A 20,120-nucleotide genomic window follows, 5' to 3' on the forward strand; every position below is an offset into this window, starting at 1 on the left:
ATCATTTCAACATTTTCTCAATGTTCTATAACATTTTAGAGGACTAACAGAGAGGGAAAAGCAGATGGCATGTCAAGGGATGCAACAGAAGTTAAATAAGTGGACGGTGAAAGGCAACAGGTAGTATTTAAAGTGATGACGTCTGTACTTGGAGGCTTGCAAATATGAATGTTAACAGACTAACTAGCGTTTGTTAAGCATAATGCCGATTGAAACATAGCCTATTCCATTCAGATAGCTAGGTGGTTACCATGCTCATACTACACTTTTAATGGCCAACTGCAAACAGAAATGTCATGCTAGCAGCAACTCATTACATGTTTCCATATTTAACAATGAAGGCTCCTTGTAATAACTTAATATGTGTTTGTCAATGTGGTGCAAACAAACAAGGCTAGAGTGCCTATCAGCCTTATCCATTGTGAGCAATAGCTGGCAAAACGTTATGAGAACCATTTAGACTCTCTTAAAGGGCAATGCACCATTTATCAATACGTATAACATCAAGTTAAACATCAAATTGGCAGCATTTTTCTTTAAAAACATATTCAATAGACACTAATGCACAGTAATAGTGTAAATTATTGGCCTTTTTGTTTTGCTTTAGTTGTTTGTGTGTTTTTTTTTTTTTTTGGGGCGATATGATAAGCAGAACCAGACTGTGGCTCGGTTAGAGGAGCACAGGCATGTTTGCGACCAGCTGCAGAAGGGTCCTACTCACCAATGCGGAAGACGTGACAGATTGGAAAGCCCTACAAGGGAGGAAAAAATCAACGACTACAAATTGGACAATATTAACTGTTTAGCCGTTATTTTGTTATAAACAGTAAATACAGCAGTAACCGTCAGCATGATTTTGTTGGAGATAAATAATCGGATCATAGAAGAAACAATATCTCTTAAATTTGAGAGCGCATCCAACGGGTGAGCAATGAAGTTAGCAATTTGGATAGTCTGAGCTAACCTTTCCCAGCTAACATATTTCACAATTTAGACACTGTTTATGTTTTTCACACGGTTTTAGATTTGTGTATGTGCACCATTCCCGTCGTATGTGTTGTGTACAATCTAGCGCTCATTGTCATTGTTAAATTGTGTTGCATTTGTTGAATCAAGCTGTTTCGTGTGGCATTCAAGGATGGGGTGTGTCAGCCTTTCGGTCACGGAGAATTTCCAAATCTAACATAATAGCGTTACTTTTTCTGTAGCCATCCCGTACTATTTTTTTATACGCATTAATTTCCATTTAAAAGTTCTGTCATTTACTCTCTTTTACCCCGTGTCTTCTGGTGGCAGCAATGGTGAGGGGACGTAATTGTTTTATCGCTTGACGTTTAGCTAGCTAGTTATGCAGTTAGCTAATGAAACATTAGCCACTCTTTAAGGCTAACGTTAGTTTCGGTGAATCCATTTGAACCTGTCAGTGACTGACCGATTTGTCTCTGTCTCTCTTGATGCATACGTGCACGTTTATTTTGAATCGACGTAAAGATAGCAAGGGTTGGATGCATTTGCATATATCCAGCTAGCTGTCGATAAGTCAGCGGTAACTGTTAGCTAGCTAGCTAAGTGGCTTCCGGGGCTTAATGTTGGTTCATCATCCAGCTTTTTTCCTGGACAGGTTTCGTTAATATGTAGGGCATTTGATAGCTATGTTCTGGAAAACCTCTTGAGTATACCATGTCAAATTGTAATAATCATTTACTTAACTTCGGACAGCTTTTCGCAGCTCTGCAAGCAGTGACATGCACCACATAGTTTGCTACCTCCCTCTGTTATGGAACAACCATTTCCGCATTCACCAGTTCCTTTCCCTTTACTGAACCTTATCAAGTTCTTACAGTGCAAATCCACGCCCAATATTAGACGAGAATCTCCTTGAATCTGCAAGGATGGCAAGACTCCTTTATAGAAGACTCTACGGTTATCCATTCTGAGTATCTGCAGATGGAAAGACCACTTCAGAGCTCTTGCTGCTGCAGCGTTTTATGTGCTGACTCAAAAGACTCCTTTGTAAAATAGTTGGAACCGCTGCACTCTCAAGCAGCAGGAAGTTGAAATAGGTCCAAAAAAAGCAAAGTTGGGTGGCACCACAATATCCTCAATTCTGAACTCTGTAGCCATGGGCAACAACTCTGGACAGTCCTAACCCAATGTTTTAGGTGACAACACACTAGAAAATATTTTCCCACTATGCAGAATAAGTAGGGTGTATGATGGAGAGCACGGGTGCTAGTGGTTGCACAGCATTGCCTCTTATAACTGTTTTTTTTTCCTTACAGGAACAAGCCTGAGGCAGTAGAAGTTACATTTGCAGGTTTGTTGCTGAGTCTGAGTTCAAACACCCATCACAGTCTCTCCAATTATTATACTGTGTGTCCTTATATTATAGGCCTTTTCACACAGAGATTACGCTAAATTTGCGGGAAGAGGAGACGTCTTTTTGCGCCAAAGTGTGTCTGAAAACGAGGTGAAAATTTGCCGGCCTGCTGATCTGTTCACATGATGCGGCATTTTGGGGAGCCAGGAGGCAGGATCAGCTAGCAAATTAAAATGTGACGTGCAACAGGGGGCGTGTAGAGTGATAGTCGTAGGCCTTATTATGCGTGGGCCTTCAGATGCAGCAGGTGTGTGATTTCCAAAACCATGGCGGGAGAACAGACTGCACTTTGGTTAGCTTGCATTTGTACTACCCTACAAATGCAAGTGAAGTTGCTTTGCTGTTGCTTAGAATGTTAGATTCTTGCGATCGATGTCTTCAGACAATAAAAAGTAATTTGAAAGGGAAATAGAAGAGAAGAGTTGCCCCGTGCGTTGGCCGTGATTCCCCTTTTGAAAATCAGAGGTTCACAGGCTACTGTGGCCTTGGTCAGTGGCGCCTCCAGCCGTTATCCTGTACGCACTGTGCGTACAATTTTTCAACGCTTTATTCATGAAATCATTCAATATTAGAACAATAAAAATAGCTTGTGTACTGTCTTAATTGAAACATGCTTCGTGCACAAATGATAGCCTAGGGCAAAGAGAGAGCTGGATTTTAGGATAGCCTATTATGGCAACCGATTGCATTCCGAGCTACAGTCAACTATAGCAGGCATTAAATGACTGGAGACTTTGTGAATTTAGAGATTGACATAATGTGCTGTCTCTGCTATTGCTGCTTTTGATCAGTTAGATTTATTTGCAATCTCCTGGTGGGCTGGACATAGCATCGAAATGCCCGCCCAGATTCCCCTTTCCGCCTTGACCCATTCACACTGGTGCCGGAACGAAAAAACTCGGCAAAATGTCTAGGGGGCTTGCTATTAAATTTGGCGAGACACTTTGTCCCGCCGTTCAGTCTCGGTCTAGTCGAAAGGGACAGTCATTCCGCGATTCTGGTACATAAAATCGCGGCGATTTTGGCAGTGTGAAAAGGCCTATTATTGTAGTGGTTGACTACTTTTGTGGGACCATTTAGTTTACCATAGACATTGAATGTTTTTGCTGTTAAGCTAGGTTTTGGCTTTTCAACAAGCCCCTATAGTCTCCATATTGACCAGTGATGGCTGTCAAGTTGTCTTATTGCTGTCCTAATTCTGTGATCTTTTTTTTTTTTTTTTTTTTTTTTTTTTGCCAGACTAATAATCAACATTTATTTTACCCTCAACAGATTTTGATGGGGTCCTTTACCATATCTCCAATCCAAATGGGGACAAGACCAAATTGATGGTCAGCATTTCGCTGAAGTTCTACAAGGAGTTGCAGGACCATGGAGCAGATGAGGTATCGTGGTCCACATTATAATTTTAGATTATTTATAGCAGGTGGTATTTGACATTTTTGTGTTTTTCTTATGGTTACCTTTTCAAATAAGAACCTGACCAGCAGCCTTTGCATGTATGTACATTGTCAGTGGTACTATATATCATGAGTAAATGTATCTCCAAGAAGTTTGATCCTTACACTTCTTAAAACTGATGATTAGTTTTTGTTTTCATTCTTGCCGTCTGTCATTAGTTGCTGTCTGTGTCATGAGGTGGTTTTGGCACCATATAGGGGAGTAAGCAGGCCCTGTGGTTTCTCAGTGAAACAGGAAGTCAGGGTGACTCACCTCTGATGTAGGAAGTAATGGGCTTCTAAAATAACTGGCTGCGAGCATCGCAAAGTTCCTCAGCTCAGCTTGTGCTACATGCACAGAGGAGCTCTTGTGACTTGATCCCATGGCTCGGACATGCTTTTTTTTTCTAAGCGATGTGATCAGTCACGATCATCTCTCTTTCACATCCAAATGAGAATTCAAATTTCCCTCAACCACCACTCTGGTGTTTGAATGAGCCACACGGGGTCAATGCAAAACAGATGAAAATGTGGAAGTGGCCAGAGTAGACGTGGGGCCCGTCCCGTGGCACCCATGATGTGATTTTGTTGCTTCTGTTGTGTTTCATCACTCATCTCAAAGTTCTGAATCATGTAAACAATTTATATTTTCACGCTCATACCTAAACTTCAGGTTTATGGGAATGTCATGTTGAAGACTATTTGATGAAAATGTGTCCTGATGCTTTCTGTGACCGATTTCCTTGTTTTGTTTTGTTTTGTTTTGTTTTGTTTTAGCTGCTGAAGCGGATGTATGGAAATTACCTGGTGTCACCTGAGTCAGGTACATGTCAGTTACTGGAAGATGTCCAGACAGATACATGCACAGCAACACATTACTGTACGTACACACCGCCACCGCCGACAAGCATCCTTCACAGGGCGGCCAGAGCTTCTTTTGCAGCTCAAGTCGGCGGCGATGTGTACGTACAGTTGGCTCAAGCTGCACAAACAAAAAGTGAAATTGAATAAGACTGATTACTTGTACATCAAAGAAAATCGTCTGATTTAGATCCTGTAAGCAATGTAAGCAATGTTCTCCATGTTGTCTGACGGCGACCTAGGTTTTACTCACACTAACCTGCTATTTTATATATGTATCTCTCAACACTCTGTCCCTACATTCTCCCAGTTGTCTTAAAACTAGTTATATATTTTGGATTGATTGACCATGTTCCCCTTTTGTGTCACTGTCAGGGTACAATGTGTCCCTGCTCTATGACTTGGACAATGTGCCCTCTAACAAAGAGGAGGTGGTCCACCAAGCAGGCATGCTGAAGAGGAACTGCTTTGCCTCTGTGTTCGAAAAGTACTTCAAGTTCCAGGAGGAGGGCCAAGAAGGCCAGAGCAGAGCTGTGGTCCACTACAGAGATGATGAGACCATGTAGGTGGCGGCTCCTGTAGCAGGAGAAAGCTTTTCAAAACAGCAGTTCAAGTCAAGTCTTTTGTCATCACAGACAGAACACAGAGGGATGATTCTTGTGTGTCCTCAGGACCATGATATGGCATACATGCATACAGACAGACAAAAGAAACCAAAAAAGCATAATAAGACAACTATAGGGTTCCCACGGGTCATGGAATTTTAGAAAGTCTATTCCAGAAATGGAAAGTCAGGGAATTTGATCATTCTTGGGGCAAAGTAATGGAATATCAGGGAATTTTGTTGTAGCAGTATTTACTTGCCGAAATACATTAATACAGACATATTTCCCCGCAGAATTGGTGTATATCTGGTTATTAGCTTTACTGCTTGTTTGAGTAGTTGTGGTTAGCCCAACTTTGTTTATTCAATGCCCATTTATTCATCTCCCACTCTAAAAAAGTAAAATATTTTTGAACGCTCTGCGGCTGCTCTGAAATCTTTGGTCGGTATATTGTACCCATTCATTATATAGTAGGTTATGAAATTTCAGTTTTTTTGTCAGGGAAAAGTCATGGAATTTTACATTTGACTGAGAGTGGGAACCCTGCAACAAGACAAGATATTTTGAAGTAAATGAATAGGGTGACATATCAGTTAAACCATAGGTTTGCCCTTCTGACCCCTATTATAAAATGACCGTGGTCTGTCCAAGTGACCGAACCCTGCTTTGTTTTGAGGCGTAACTGAAGTGGAGTGCTGTGATTTCAACCAAGCAAACCTCTGTTCTCACGCATTAGTTTCTCCTTTGGTTCTTCCCAGGTACCTTGAGGCAAAGAAAGACAGAGTCACCGTGGTCTTCAGCACAGTGTTCAAGGATGATGATGATGTCGTCATTGGGAAAGTGTTCATGCAGGTTTGTTTTTTGACATGGTGTTAGAAAAGCCGAGCAGCGAGGCATTTGCTATGTTCAAACAAGTCTATTTGCTGTTTTCATCACAAGCAATCCAGCAGCCTTTAAGTCTTTCTGAGTGGCTGTGATTGGCAAATACAGTCAATTGGGTTTGGAATTTGTTTAAATTTGCTTATTAAAATTTGCTGATATGTTAGTGTTTGGACAAAAACAAGCTTATTTTTCCCCATTGACTTTTCTTCTTGTATGGGACTATGACATCATAATGGGCTAATTAACTTGATTTGCACCTGTATCAACTTCCAGTTGCTCAACTAGGTCCCATCAAAAAGCTAGTTAAACTGATTGCACCTGTATCAACTGCTTTCTGCTCAATTAGGCCAACTTTCTCTGTGTATCTCCATTCTACAAGGATATAAGGCACATTCCATCCAACTTTCTATCCATTCATCCTCTTCAAACCATTCACTCATCTACCCATTAAACTATCCCATCAACATCCATTAAACAATCTGCCTATCAACATCCATTCAACTTTCTGTCTATCAACATCCATTACACTATCTACATTTAACTTTTAAACTATATACTCTGTCTCAGGCTTTAAACATACAATCTGGCTCTACAGATCCTGTTAAACTATTTCCTCTGCCCACAACTGTTTCAAAATAAATGTCCTCACTACAATAATTCACTATTAAATAATTTAACTATTTAAACTACTCAACTATTTAACTGTTCAGCCATTTCAACTGTCAGTTGTTATCAACTATGACTTCTGCCAACTGTTATCAAATAAAAGTTTGTTTTGCATTTTATGTTAATATAAACATACTGTATATTTTCATGCACTGGTAATTTCCTCGAAATTACATTTTCTAGTTATTCTTCCCACCAAATTTCTGCGTATAATTCAGCTTCTACCGTTTAACGTAGAAACTTCGTTCAAACTTTGTTACATAGGTCTTGAAAAGGAGACTTGAGGAATGTATTTTTCACTTTTGTAAACTTTATACTTTTTGAGATATTAATAAAAAAACAAGCTTATTTTTCCCCATAGACTTTGTATGGGGACTATGACATCATAATGGGCTAATTAACTTGATTTGCACCTGTATCAACTTCCAGCTGCTCAACTAGGTCCCATCAAAAAGCTAGTTAAACTGATTGCACCTGTATCAACTGCTTTCTGCTCAATTAGGCCAACTCTCTCTGTGTATCCATTCTACAAGGATATAAGGCACATTCCATCCAACTTTCTATCCATTCATCCTCTTCAAACCATTCACTCATCTACCCATTAAACTATCCCATCAACATCTATTAAACAATCTGCCTATCAACATCCATTCAACTTTGTCTATTAACATCCATTACACTATCTACATTTAACTTTTAAACTATATACTCTGTCTCAGGCTTTAAACATACAATCTGGCTTTACAGATCCTGTTCAACTATTTCCTCTGCCCACAACTGTTTCAAAATAAATGTCCTCACTACAATAATTCACTATTAAATAATTAAACTATTTAAACTACTCAACTATTTAACTGTTCAGCCATTTCAACTGTCAGTTGTTATCAACTATGACTTCTGCCAACTGTTATTAAATAAAAGTTTGTTCTGCATTTTATGTTAATATACAGTATGTTTATATTTTCATGCACTGGTAATTTCCTCGAAATTACATTTTCTAGTTTAATTAATTAATTGAGTTTGGAATTGGTTTAAATTTGTTTATTAACATTTGCTGATAAGATATGTTAGTGTTTAGACAAGTACAACTGTTGTATCACTCAGTGATTGTAAATCACTTCTTACCACATTATGACTGTTTTAATATCAGTCTACCACACCTCATTTAATTAATGTGGTCACAGTGTCAGTTTGATTGTCTGACTTCAGTTCTCAGGCTTTCTTACGGCATGCTTTGTGAAAGCTAGGTCACACAGTTGTTGACCTCATCCACCTTTGAAGCACTCTTCCCCTGTCATTGAATCGTGCTCTTGCTCCTGGTGTTACCTGCTGTGCTGTTCTGAGACGTCTCCTTGTGTCTGTGCAGGAGTTTAAGGAGGGCCGGCGTGCCAGCCACACGGCCCCCCAGGTGCTCTTTAGCCACAGGGAGCCTCCCCTGGAGCTCAAGGACACTGACGCCGCCGTGGGAGACAACATCGGTTACATCACATTCGGTGGGTTCTGTTAACTGTGCTAGGAGCCTGATCAGTTCTGCATTATCTCTCTGTAGTGCATGCTTTGGTATTTTCAGTGACTGAGCTAATAACAATATACATTGTTAAAGGTTGTATCAGCGATTTCAGGCCCAAAAAAGGCCCAAACATAAATGATCACATCCATCTAATCTTTCCTAACGATCCATTAGCTCTCTGCCCCATAAGCAGGCCGTCAAAAAAACGCGTCTCTGTAGGCAGCCTAAGCTCCGAGATCTGTACACAAAAACAATTGCTACAAACAACGGTTGGCAACCCACTCAAAGGCAAAATAAAGTGTTTCAACCGACGAGATGCACGCTTAGGCGAGTTTTATTTGCACGGGAGGGAGGGGGAGGGAGTAGCGAGAAGGGACGTATCCCCGCTATCACTGATACAACCTTTAAATACAGTGTAAGCTCCTCTTGGCATATGTCTCTGGCTTTACTCTAGTCACTCATTCAAAAGACTTACTGGTTCCCTTTGGAAGTTGTTACATCAAACAAACTGTGTGACTACCAAGCTGGGAGGCGGATTCACCTGTGACCGGTGTTCCATCGCTGTGTGTCTGCCTGTCGTATTTGCTGTTTACCCAGTGGCTTGTCAAAACAATGCCACACCCTTTCAAAACAAACCCCCCAAGCAGACAGACATAGAAAGAGCAGTTGGTAGCAGGTGATTTTGCACAGCCAGCAAGCCACAAACCGACAAAACTGGTGACTGGTGGAGACTGACTTTCACTCCCGGATTTTTGTGCTAAGCTATGGTAGTTATTGTATATGAAGGGAATCCTGATCAGCCTGAAAATACTTCTCTCTTTCTTTTCGATAGTTCTGTTTCCTCGTCACACCAGCGCCAATGCCAGAGACAACACCATCAACCTCATCCACACCTTCCGCGACTATCTGCATTACCACATAAAGTGCTCCAAGGTATGTGTGTGACCAACAGAGCGAGCTTTACAGCTCTTGCCCCCCAAGAGTGGCGGTCACTGGTTTTGTTCTCATTTGTAATCAGTGAGTGGGCTCTGTATACAGTCTGTGAGTAATGCTCAGGCTGCATACATCCTGCTCATTCATCTCTTTTGTGGGGGTGTGTATGTATGCCTTTTAAACACTCCACAGAGTTAATGTGTGAGCTCAACTATGAGGCCTTGTTTTCTTTAAACTTGCTCATTGGTGGGGTCATAACGTGTGTGTGTGTGTGTGTGTGTGTGTGTGTGTTTTCTCTCTGCACAGGCCTACATTCACACACGCATGAGAGCTAAGACCTCTGACTTCTTAAAGGTTCTGAACCGCGCCCGTCCCGATGCTGAGAAGAAAGAGATGAAAACTATCTCGTGAGTACATTCAGTGTGTGCCCTGCCTGAAATTAAGCTTGCCTCTGCAGGCTGTTAAGATGGCTGCGGTTTGCTTGCACAAGCTGGAAATGGCATGCGTTCAAGAACTAATGAATATTAGAGGTTGGCAGGCAAGCACAGCACCTCAGGACATTAATGTGTGAAGAAAAAAACATGGGAAACAAGTTGTTCTTCTCCCCTTAAGATTCAAAATTGTATTTTAACTTTGTGGATGTTCAACCTGACTTGCTAAACCGACATCCTATGGCAGACATTGCTAGCACATGTATGATTTGGTCAATATAACAAGTCTTGGGTCAGAAGTAGCTTCTTTCTTCTGTATATTTTTTGTGATGTCATGGTCCAAATTGAAGAGCTTTTCTTAATTACTATGATCTATGGGACCAAGCAACAACACATTCTTGAAAAACAGTGCTGTTATCTCCACCCTATCATTTTATTTGCTTCTGAGGGGCGTTTGAGATGCATTGGCCATTTTTTAGCATTGATGTTCCTCCCAAGTGTTTTTATTATTTTCTTTATTTTAATTTAAATATTGAATCACTTAAACCACTTTTAATTATGCTCTGAGGTCAAAATCTGATGCCCATGTTGATTGTATCCATGCAGGGGTAAGACCTTCTCTCGCTAAGGATGCGTGCGCAGACTTGAACACGCTTGGGGACATGGCGAGACACGCATCCGCAGTTCCATGCCTCACTGGACTAGATCAAACTCCCTCTCTCTGGCCAGTGCTCTGGGTCCTCCAAGAGAAGTTCACGCTTCACAAGGGAGGACTACAATTTGTTGCTTTGCATTCCTTGGATAAATATTTGATGCAATTATATGACAATATGAACAAATGAATTTTTTGATACAGTATGACCTTGTATTCCATTTGGTACTCTTGCCTTGCATTCTTTCTTAGATTGTGTTTGTTTTAACAACGCAGTATTCACCAGACCTGCTACTCTCATCCTATTCGCTTTAAATCACCTGTCCCGTTTTGGAATCATGTGATGGTAAAGAATAAACCAGTCTTGTTACAAAAATGATGTGTGACCTTTTTTTTCTTTTCAAAATGCGACTGCAACTTAAAATTATGAATTCTAAATGTTTAAACATCTGACAAAAGTGAAAGCCTGTATTGTTTTCATCAGCATAAGATTCTTAAGAAGATTGTATATTAGAATAGAGTAACTATACTATACTCTCATTTGAATATCAAATAAAGTTCAACAAAAGACTTGAGATTTGAGGTGCTTTATTTATTGAAGTTATCATGTCGGTCAATCTCCAGAGACATCAGATTCCTGAGGGGGATCAGGCACTTGGGGAATGCAGAGGGTGTGGTGGTGGGGGAAGGAGAAGAATGTTGAGTTGGGTGGAGCTGGCTGGTGACATTCCCTCTATTCTTCCTCATCTGGGGCGGCCTCGTCCTCTGCTGGTGGGCTGTCGGAGAGCTGTCCCTCTTCTGCTTCACCCCCCTGCTCTGACTGTTGCTCCGCTGTCTCACTCTCCTCTCCCCTCTCCTCCTCCTCTTCTTCTTTCCTCTCCTCCTCCTCAGCCTCTTTCCTCTCCTCCTCCTCAGCCTCTTTCCTCTCCTCCTCCTCCTCTTCCTCAGCTGGAGTGACACTCTGTGGTGCCGCCCACTCTTGTTCTTCCTCCTCTACCTCGTAGGTTTCATCAGCTTGTGTGAGGAAAGTCTCACGCTCGTTCTCAGAGACAACCTCCCCATCCACCATCTCCTGGCTTATGATGAGAACCTTCTTAAGACTGGCTGGGGGTGGAGCTGGAAAGACAATAGGCATGTCTCAGACTGGGAGTGGGGTTAGAGAGAGAGATACTCATTGTGTAATATACCTTCACCTCATCTCTTATCTGATCAGACATGATTTGGCTTGTTATATCCTTATTTTGAGAGCCATCCATTCAGTTTGCCTCCACTCTTAGAAAGAAACTTGTCTCTGACAAAATATTTGTCATGCAGAACATATATTCAGTTGTCTCCAATCCAAATTATGTTTTTTTTTAGCACAAACAGAACTCCTGTACAGAGGCAAGTTGATGATAGCTTTTGCAAAATCTTTTTCAGAGTTTTGCAGATCTTTTTTCTAAGAGTGCAAGTCACTTGTATAATAATAATAATAATAATAAAAAAGATCATAAAATAACAATGTTTTTGATAAAAGAATGTTGCCAATCTAAAATAAACCTTATACGTCATTTGGTATAGTACATTCATGACGAAGAGAAATAGTACCCATTGAAGCTTGCACTTAGCATGCAGATTTGGGCAGTAGAGATCCAGCTACCGTAGTGGTAGTGAAAGGTAGTGGTAGTGAAAGTTAACATGGAAAACAATTGATGTGATTGGGCTCAGTGCATGCTAGTAGTGGGTTAGCCACAGCGACAAACAGAAACGGCTAAACTTGCGGCACTTCTATGTGTCACAGTACTTACCAGCCTGCAATGCCTGTTCTAAAGAAAAATCCACTCTGTGGGGGGAATGGAGAGAGATGAGAGGAAGTGGGGAGAAGACAAAGAGTCAGTCAGTCAGTCAAAGAGTCAGTCAGTCAGTCAAAAAGGAACAAGAGATATAGGGTTGCTACATGTGTGTGTTATCACAGAGGACGGCTACTTGCTGTGACACGCTGGGGCCTGTTTAAGGCCCCTACCACAGTACTCACCGTGGAAAACTCTGCTCTATTTACAATCAATGCTGAGAACTCTCTGGAATTCTGGTGCAATGAGTAAGTACGGATTCATGCACCGATAAGCCATTCTCCTGAGTCTACCTGGCCATACTGAACACATTAAGGGATACCTGCATCTTTTGACAATATAAGAGGAGTTGTTGTTTTAACTGATGCATGCATGCTCTGTGTTAAGTGCTGGGGTTTTGATGGGGCTGTAAAGTAGCCTGGTTAAAACCAGACTCAAGGAGATTTAGGTGGGAGTGGCCACGCTAGCTGTAAAGCAGTTATGTTTGCAAGCCGTCTTACCTGTCGTCAGGATTGCTGTGGCCTGCATTACTGTAGCCTGCATTACTGTCGTCTGGACCTTGGCCCTCCAGTAAGCCATGGTAGGTGGCGATCTCAGCCTCCAGCTTCATCTTGATGTTGAGCAGAGTCTGGTAGTCCAACCTGTGCCTCTCCACCTGGGCCCGCACCTGGCCCAGCTCATCCTCCAGCTGCATGATGATCTTGTTGTATTGGGTCATCTCCTGGGCTGACCGATTCTGCGTGTCATCCAGCGTGTCCTCAAGGGAGCGGTTCTGGGATTAACAGGTTAAATGTAATTGCATATTCAGACAAGATATTGCGCATCCATGCAAGTTGTTTTGTAAATATTGAATTATCCTGTTGTGTGTAAGAAAGCATTGCATCATAGACAGGAGTGAGAAATGCTTTAGATGGGTTATGTAATTAAGTTGGATGTGAGATAATTAAAAAAACAGTTGAGCAATGGCAGCAGGCAGAACATTTTGTTCAGTCATACGCTGGGAATTCCTTTGTGGTCTCAATGGATTAGTATCAAAGGCAGGTACAGGCTGAGCCAGACATGGGTGGGTGGGGATAGGTGAGAGCTGACGGAGGGAGTCTCATGCAGATACAGGAGTACATGCAGTACCATATTGTGCAAAGCCTGAATGTCGATCTCCAAGGACTGCTTCTGTCTCCGCAGATCATTCAGCTCACTTTTGCCCGTTTGAAGTGCTTCAGTGTTCTGTGTCACCTCAGCTGTAATGTTGTCAAACTGTCAAATAGATAAAAGGTCCATAGTTTATTTATATGAAAGGGGGCCATGGACATATTAGCAATCATACATATTTTCCTATTAAACAAACCTTAGACTGATACCAGGTCTCTGTGTCCTCACAGTTCTTCTGAGCAGTTTTCTCATAATCCTTACGGATCTTGTTGATGGTCTCATTGAGATCATCGCCCTTGCGGTTGTCCATTTCAACAGAGACGCCGCAGTTGCTGATCTGGCCTCTCAGCTGGTCAACATCCTGCAAAGGTGAAAATTGTGTTACACCAGAGAGGCAAGACAGACAGTCTGCAACTGCTGGGTCAGCTTGCTCTGAATCCTACAGTACCTCCTCATGGTTCTTCTTGAGGTACACCAGCTCTTCTCTCAGTGACTCGATCTGACTCTCCAGCTGCATGCGGCCCATATGGGTGTCATCAATGAGTTTGCGCAGGCCTGCAATGTCCTGCTCCACACCCTGCCACATGCCCTGCTCAGTCTCAAATCTGTGACAGAAAATATTAATTTCTTAAAAGTTTACAGTCTTCAAACTGTCAGCATAACAGACAGTACATTATTTGTAGAAGGCAATTCAGGAAGAATACACACCCCTACAACTTTTAGGATCCAGTGAATCCAAATAAATTAGCAAATGAATAAATATAAGTATGTAGATAAATAGATCAACTCAGATAAATTCATCTTACTTTACTTTGAAGTCATCTGCAGCCAATCTTGCATTATCAATCTGCAGCATGAGTCGGGCATTTTCCATTGTCATATCTTGGAGCTATACAAATAAATGAAAATATATTTTAACACAGGCCTGCAATGAAAGATCTGTTACTTTTCTCCACTAGATATATTTCTGTGTAACTGGGTTGTGACAGAGACATAGCCAGAAAGAAACAAGAGAGACATCAAAACTATTTAGAATACCTGTTCCTTCAGGGTGGCAAGTGGCTGCTCATATGCACTCCAGTCTCTTTCGACGCCCGTGCCTCTTTTACTCAAGACCTCTTTAATTTGATCCTCCAATTTTCGGTTGGACTCCTCCAGCGTTCGCACCTTGGACAGGTATCCGGAAAGGCGGTCGTTAAGACCTCGCATGGTTTCTTTCTCATCTGCTGGAGAGATAACTAGTTTCCCGTTATCCAGCTGCACGTGAGGGCGCAGCATATTGGAGATATTCCGAACATTTGAGACGGAGATGCGGGAGCCAATGCCCCCAGCTCCCCCGAACACACTGGCCGCGCTAGAACGGACCGCTCGCTGCCCAAGGCTGCCGGAGGCGCTTGAGCTGGAGAAGTTCCTCGGAGCAGTGCTAGATCTCGCAAAGTACGACATTATTCTGGATGCGTTTGGATGCGAGCAGACAATGGGCTAATGGTAACTTCACCAACGTTCACACCTGTAAAGGTGTGTCCCGAGGGGGGTCCTATTTATACAGGTAGTATGTAGTGCCAGTGCGGATCGCTGTGTTTGTGAAAGCTGATTGGTTGAAACCCGTTGTTCAGCCTACTACGCTCTAAAGGTGCAGATGACATCATGCAGGTGTTTAATCATTATTGTATTGGTACAAACTATGTAGGCCTACCTTGGCTTTTTATTATAGGGAAATTCCATGCATAGGTCATCAAGCAGTCTATTGACTGTAGTTATGAGTCGCAGAAAATATACTGCAGAAAAGAATAGACGATTTTCTTCTACCGGCTCTAGTATCATAATAATATTTATAATATTAAATAGTATTTAAGTCACTGAATCTAATATTATGTTTAACATGTAAATGCCATAGGTAGGCTAACTGATATGACCATCCAGAGGAGGCTGGTGATCTGTCAAAAATGATGAAGATCAAGATTTTATTGTTGTTGTTGTTGTCATTAGGCCTACCACAAACACGAATTGACAACGAAAGCGTGCTTATTAAGCACAGCCATGTCAGAACTTGTAGCATGCATAGGTCCTACTGACAGGGGCGCCTTAATACCACCTGAGGCCCCTGGGCTATATGTTTTTTAGGGTGTTGCCCAGGAGGTTTTTTGAAATGCTGTCCACTTAACACACCATTTTAACGGAACTTGGGAGGGACATAAATACTTTTAGCCTACAGAACAAGCAGCTGGCTCATGTGACGTGAAGGCTACCCTGCATTATCACTATACTACCCTACATGAAGCATATCTCACGTTAACAATGGATAAAACATAACATAGGCTATTATTTGTGCGAATGGGTTAGCACAAACTTTTGGTGAACGGAGATGCTGATCACTAATTCATTTCTTTGCGCAACAGCCCATGTTTTGCGTTCACTCCAGTGGGACAAGTGAAATACATGCTTTTAAAGCCCTTTCATTGCCAGGCTATTTGCTACGATATTTACCTGCTGTTTTCATTGACAGTTACAGGAATCCACGTCATTCGTTTATCGTTGCTTCAGTCCTAGCCTACCCAGTTATCTCCAGAGTTTGTAAGTTTGTCAGTCAGTTTCAGCCTCTCCTCTAGCTCCTCTACCGTTGGAATTTATTAAGTTTTGTTACATTTTGTTACACTTTAGAAGAGAAGACACAGGGGGCCTCTGCATGGATGTCTTTGTAGAGCAGTGCGGTGTGCTCAATTAGGCTAGCTCCAGAGTAGGCTAATGACTGACGCCACGAATACGGACACGGCCGTTTATTATTATTGATTATCATTATTATTATTAGGAGGCCCCTCATTGGTCGAGGCCCCTGGGCTTCAGCCCAGGTAAGCCCCTGCATTAAGGCGCCAGTGCCTACTGACAGTGTCCAAATGCTATCCCCAAGTTCGCATAGCATTCCAAACGACAACAAATGAGCTATGCATTAATGTTATAGTCTGTGGCAAGCCTCACGTGTACGGCTCAGTTTCGTCCATCCTGAATCTGTGTAGCCTAATTTCAGGGCAATGTGGCCGATCTAGACAAAATCCAACTGGCCGAATTTCGTGTTGGTGAGACCTGTTGCCTATCAGACATGTCCTCTCGAGTTCTACGGCATGCTTAGTGTCACCGAAATATGACAATGAAATAATTTCACTAGTCGCTCTGATAGAAACCGCTATAACGTGGTTAGGATCACTCTCGCTGTGGAGACGGCATAAGTTAGGCTACTTCAACAATCAGAAAAGGAATTTACCTTTGACTAGCGCACTAGCCTATACTGAAAAGGTTACTGATGTTAAGTCAAGTGCGTTTCTGTGAGTCTGGTGTGCGCACAGTGTTCATTGGTGAGTCGGAGACTGAGGGGCAAGTGCTGCGCATTCTTACTGAATGGTAGAATATGGCTACCAAGGGCATTGTAAAACTTCTCAATCTTACTCATACACGGCGCTGAAATGGCGTAGGACTATTTAGCTGTGTAAATTCGAAGCATATCATGCTGGGGGAGAAATCGACATCCATTATTTTGTTATTCAGCACACTGGTCAAACATATTCCCTCGCGCCTAGCAGACTTCACAGATCTCGAGTGATATGTTTATGTATCCCAGAAGCCAAAGCTGACCGTATGGTTCTCACATTTCCAAGAGTTCATCTCCCCCTAGTGGACAGCTGTCTTTGGCCCTATTTCATTCCTCATCGCGTCACTGGACAGGTGAGACTGCACATCTGTAGACACACCTGGTCCAGAACTACTTCATTATTCAGGAGGGGCGGGGCACGCCAGGGCTTAAATACTTACTCTCAAAACACAGTACACACACACTCTCAAACTTTGCACTTTTGGTACCATCCATCCATCCCTCACTTACCAGTTAGCATGGCGAGCACGACATCCGAAGCAGCTCCGAGTGACCTTAAGAGAAAAGCAAGGGGGCTGCCGTAGGTTTTTTGTCTTTAGCAAGCATAATTAGCCCTCTGCCAGCCAAATAAAACTATACTGCAAGTGCTGATAATCATTGTGAATCGGATCTGAAATGGTCATCGTTATCTTCCACAGGTGCGTGGTCTACAAGATCAGAACAAAGTCTTAGAAACACGACTGAATATCCTGCTGAAGCAGGAGCCCTACAAGGCCAACATTAATGAGATTTTGAATGATCTCAAAGACAATCTGAAGAGACAGGTGGAAAGGTTAGCCCTGGACAACGACAAGCTGCAGCAGGAGCTGCATCAGGCTCAGGATGAAGTTGAGCACTCGAGGGACAAGTAAGTCTGTCCAAACGTGTTCTCCTTCAGGGACTGTATGGGTCATTTGCTGAAGGAACAGAATGGGAACATGAATGTAGGCAACAGTTCAGGCATAGGTTTTTCAGTAAACAGGAAGTTTATGTTCAGGACTCTCACTGCGGTCATAAATAAATCTCACAAGGTCATAAATGCATGTAAACTATACGCTTTTATTTGATCAGCGCAGATAGGCCTCGGGCTGCAGGACTACACCAACAGTTCACAGCAAAGCTGTCCGGTACAGATGTCTGGTGCATAGATCCTGCTGCAATGAAGACAAAGTCATTTGCGTTTCTTCAGAAAAGAACAGCTCTGTCACATGAAATCCCCTCTTCTGTGGTGTCTCTCTCTCTCAATTGCTTCTCACTCTGTCCCTTTGAACTATCATTAAGGTATGAGAAGGAGGTCCAGAAGAAGGCTGAGGCGGAGGATGACTGTGATGAAGAAATAGGTATGTGAACAGCATCAGCCATGTTAGTTGCATGCGTGAAATTCCTCTCAAAATGCAAATTTTCCATCAATTGTCATAACACAAGTGTCAGACTCCTCTTATCTTACAGGTAATGGTTTCACAATAGCCCCCACCCCCATCTTTGACATCCCCGAGGAATCTCAAACTGGGGACATTTGTTACCCTCTCATTAACTTTAGTAAGTAGTAGTAATGCTACTGTTATGTTAGAGGTGGAGAAGCCCCCAGAGTTGGACATGAAGGACATCCTGGACAAAGTGAAGGCCTAGTATGAGGCCATGGCGGCCCAGGCTCGTGAGGATGCAGAACAGTTGAACCAAGAGAAGGTCAGCACAGCGTTATTCTCACAGTTACACTTTAGGAATTTACTACTGTCTGCATGTATTCCTGAACTGCCTTGAATTGCATCACACACAGCACAGACTGATGGGGGAACCTTACCCTTTAATTAATTGCACTGCGTTCCACATCTGTGGGGTTCCACTGTCATGTGTCTGTGGTCTTTCTGTGCTTAGATGGAGAATATGATGCAACAGGCAAATAAGCATGAACAGGAGGTGAGAGACCAGAAAAACGACATAGCCGAGCTCCTCCGACAGATCCAGAGGCTGAAAACAGACCTGGAGATCCTCTCCAAGCAGGTGAGCATCTGTTAGCCCCCGGGCAGACCCTGACATTAGACAAGCAGTGAACATCTAATGCATGTCATGTAGCCTAAACAACTGACATTGTCTCTACACTGAGGGTGACCTTTGACCTCTTTTATTTAGTTCTGAGTATCTTCTTGTTCCATTGGTCTATTTTCAGAAAGTGCATTTGGAGAGTGATATCTCTGAATGCGATGAGAGGGGGAGGAAGGCCAGCCTGGATGCTCAAGAGAGGATCAATCAGCTGAAGGCCGCTCTACAGAAGGCCAAGCAGAACATGGCCCTAATGCTCTGCGAGTACCAGGAGCTGCTTAATGTCAAACTGGCCCTGGACATCGAGATAGCGACGTACAGGAAGCTTCTGGAAGGGGAGGAGATGAGGAGAGTTTTTTAAAAATAGTTATTAAATTGGATGTCACAATAGAGAAATCAACACAGCTGAATAGAAACAAATATTTTTTTTTTATGCAGAATGACTGAGAACGCCACACTTAATAAAGCAGCCAGTAAAACGGGTACCCATGTTTAATTTTTGCTTCATAAACACAACTTCTGTCACATACTTCCTTTGTATCCTTTGCATTCAAAATTATCCAAACTCCATTCTATAATCATTTATTTGATAATGAGCATTTGCTATGAGAAAGAGGTAAGTGATATCTGTCATTTATTTGTGAAAAGTATTTTTTCTGTATTGAACACACACTTGGTCAACACTTATGTTGTTGCAAGTATTACAAGTATATGCTTTGACAAATGTATGGCTGATTGTATGTTGCTACTCTTTTATCAATTGATGGGATTAGCTTCTGGCATTTAACTGAATGTCACTCTAAAAGTAAGCTGTCTCATTTTTTGCTCAGATTTCTAAACAAAACAAAACAAACAAAAAACATCCTGCCTAGCTTATGCAGACTTGACACAACCATCAGAGAGTCAGAAGCCGCCTTCACCTCCCTCTCCTGCCTTGGTGGAACCTGGCCCCAGAAAAGTAATCCTCATCAAAACAATCGAGACCCAGGACGACAAAGTCATCTCTGAGGGCTCCTACTTGTCTGAGGCGTAGTGGCTCAGAGTCAAGGCTCACACAGATAGCACCGGTCACTCCTCTTAGCCCCACGCCATCCAAAAATGTCAGTACTGGTGTTGGACATAGTTTATCTTTCAAATAGTCTTCTGGGGTTTCTGTTATTATCAAAGGGTAACTTTTTAAGAATGTGGGCAGACTAACACTTTGCTATATTTTGCACTGAGTTTGTCTTTATTTATGTCTGGAAATAAAGATGTCTCCCAACTGTCCTTTACCATTCCATCTTCTCTGTCATCCTCCTCAATAAACATTACATTCACATGTATTCATTTGGCAGATGCTT

General features: G+C 42.3%; 3 protein-coding genes across 3 annotated transcripts; 2 read left to right on the forward strand and 1 right to left on the reverse strand.

Annotated features, from left to right (window-relative positions):
- The first annotated feature begins 681 nt into the window (after nucleotides 1–681).
- On the forward strand, nucleotides 682–10,934 carry arpc2 (actin related protein 2/3 complex, subunit 2). The gene is made up of 10 exons (XM_048239292.1): nucleotides 682–924; nucleotides 2,283–2,317; nucleotides 3,653–3,765; nucleotides 4,597–4,642; nucleotides 5,056–5,242; nucleotides 6,044–6,137; nucleotides 8,200–8,326; nucleotides 9,176–9,276; nucleotides 9,583–9,683; nucleotides 10,314–10,934. Exons 1-10 carry the CDS (start codon nucleotides 851–853, stop codon nucleotides 10,333–10,335), a joined length of 900 nt encoding a protein of 299 aa, XP_048095249.1. The 5' UTR covers nucleotides 682–850; the 3' UTR covers nucleotides 10,336–10,934.
- zgc:92380 (uncharacterized protein LOC445086 homolog) lies at nucleotides 10,931–14,858 on the reverse strand. The gene is made up of 8 exons (XM_048239291.1): nucleotides 14,376–14,858; nucleotides 14,144–14,226; nucleotides 13,786–13,942; nucleotides 13,534–13,698; nucleotides 13,317–13,442; nucleotides 12,689–12,960; nucleotides 12,147–12,181; nucleotides 10,931–11,475 (listed from the first exon to the last, which is right to left on the reverse strand). Exons 1-8 carry the CDS (start codon nucleotides 14,781–14,783, stop codon nucleotides 11,093–11,095), a joined length of 1,629 nt encoding a protein of 542 aa, XP_048095248.1. The 5' UTR covers nucleotides 14,784–14,858; the 3' UTR covers nucleotides 10,931–11,092.
- A 3,520-nt stretch (nucleotides 14,859–18,378) lies between these two features.
- On the forward strand, nucleotides 18,379–19,141 carry LOC125291638 (keratin, type II cytoskeletal 7-like). Its single transcript, XM_048238459.1, has 3 exons — nucleotides 18,379–18,426; nucleotides 18,616–18,741; nucleotides 18,908–19,141. The coding sequence occupies exons 1-3, from the start codon at nucleotides 18,379–18,381 to the stop codon at nucleotides 19,139–19,141; spliced, it is 408 nt and encodes a 135-aa protein (XP_048094416.1).
- Nucleotides 19,142–20,120: the final 979 nt, after the last annotated feature.

Source organism: Alosa alosa, chromosome 3, assembly GCF_017589495.1.
Source record: "Alosa alosa isolate M-15738 ecotype Scorff River chromosome 3, AALO_Geno_1.1, whole genome shotgun sequence".
Taxonomy (NCBI): domain Eukaryota; kingdom Metazoa; phylum Chordata; class Actinopteri; order Clupeiformes; family Clupeidae; genus Alosa; species Alosa alosa.

Bases quoted from the DNA above. Each gene is read 5' to 3' on its own strand.
- zgc:92380 (XM_048239291.1), bottom strand. From the start codon at position 14,783: ATGTCGTACTTTGCGAGATCTAGCACTGCTCCGAGGAACTTCTCCAGC. The intron at 13,443-13,533 runs GTTTGTTTAATA...TCTATTTGACAG, and splicing joins AGACCTGGTATCAGTCTAAG to TTTGACAACATTACAGCTGA. The intron at 12,961-13,316 runs GTACTGCATGTA...TGTTAATCCCAG, and splicing joins TTCAGGCTTTGCACAATATG to AACCGCTCCCTTGAGGACAC.
- arpc2 (XM_048239292.1), top strand. From the start codon at position 851: ATGATTTTGTTGGAGATAAATAATCGGATCATAGAAGAAACAATATCT. The intron at 6,138-8,199 runs GTTTGTTTTTTG...GTGTCTGTGCAG, and splicing joins TTGGGAAAGTGTTCATGCAG to GAGTTTAAGGAGGGCCGGCG. The intron at 8,327-9,175 runs GTGGGTTCTGTT...TCTTTTCGATAG, and splicing joins CATCGGTTACATCACATTCG to TTCTGTTTCCTCGTCACACC.
- LOC125291638 (XM_048238459.1), top strand. From the start codon at position 18,379: ATGGCGGCCCAGGCTCGTGAGGATGCAGAACAGTTGAACCAAGAGAAG. The intron at 18,427-18,615 runs GTCAGCACAGCG...TTCTGTGCTTAG, and splicing joins AACAGTTGAACCAAGAGAAG to ATGGAGAATATGATGCAACA. The intron at 18,742-18,907 runs GTGAGCATCTGT...GTCTATTTTCAG, and splicing joins TGGAGATCCTCTCCAAGCAG to AAAGTGCATTTGGAGAGTGA.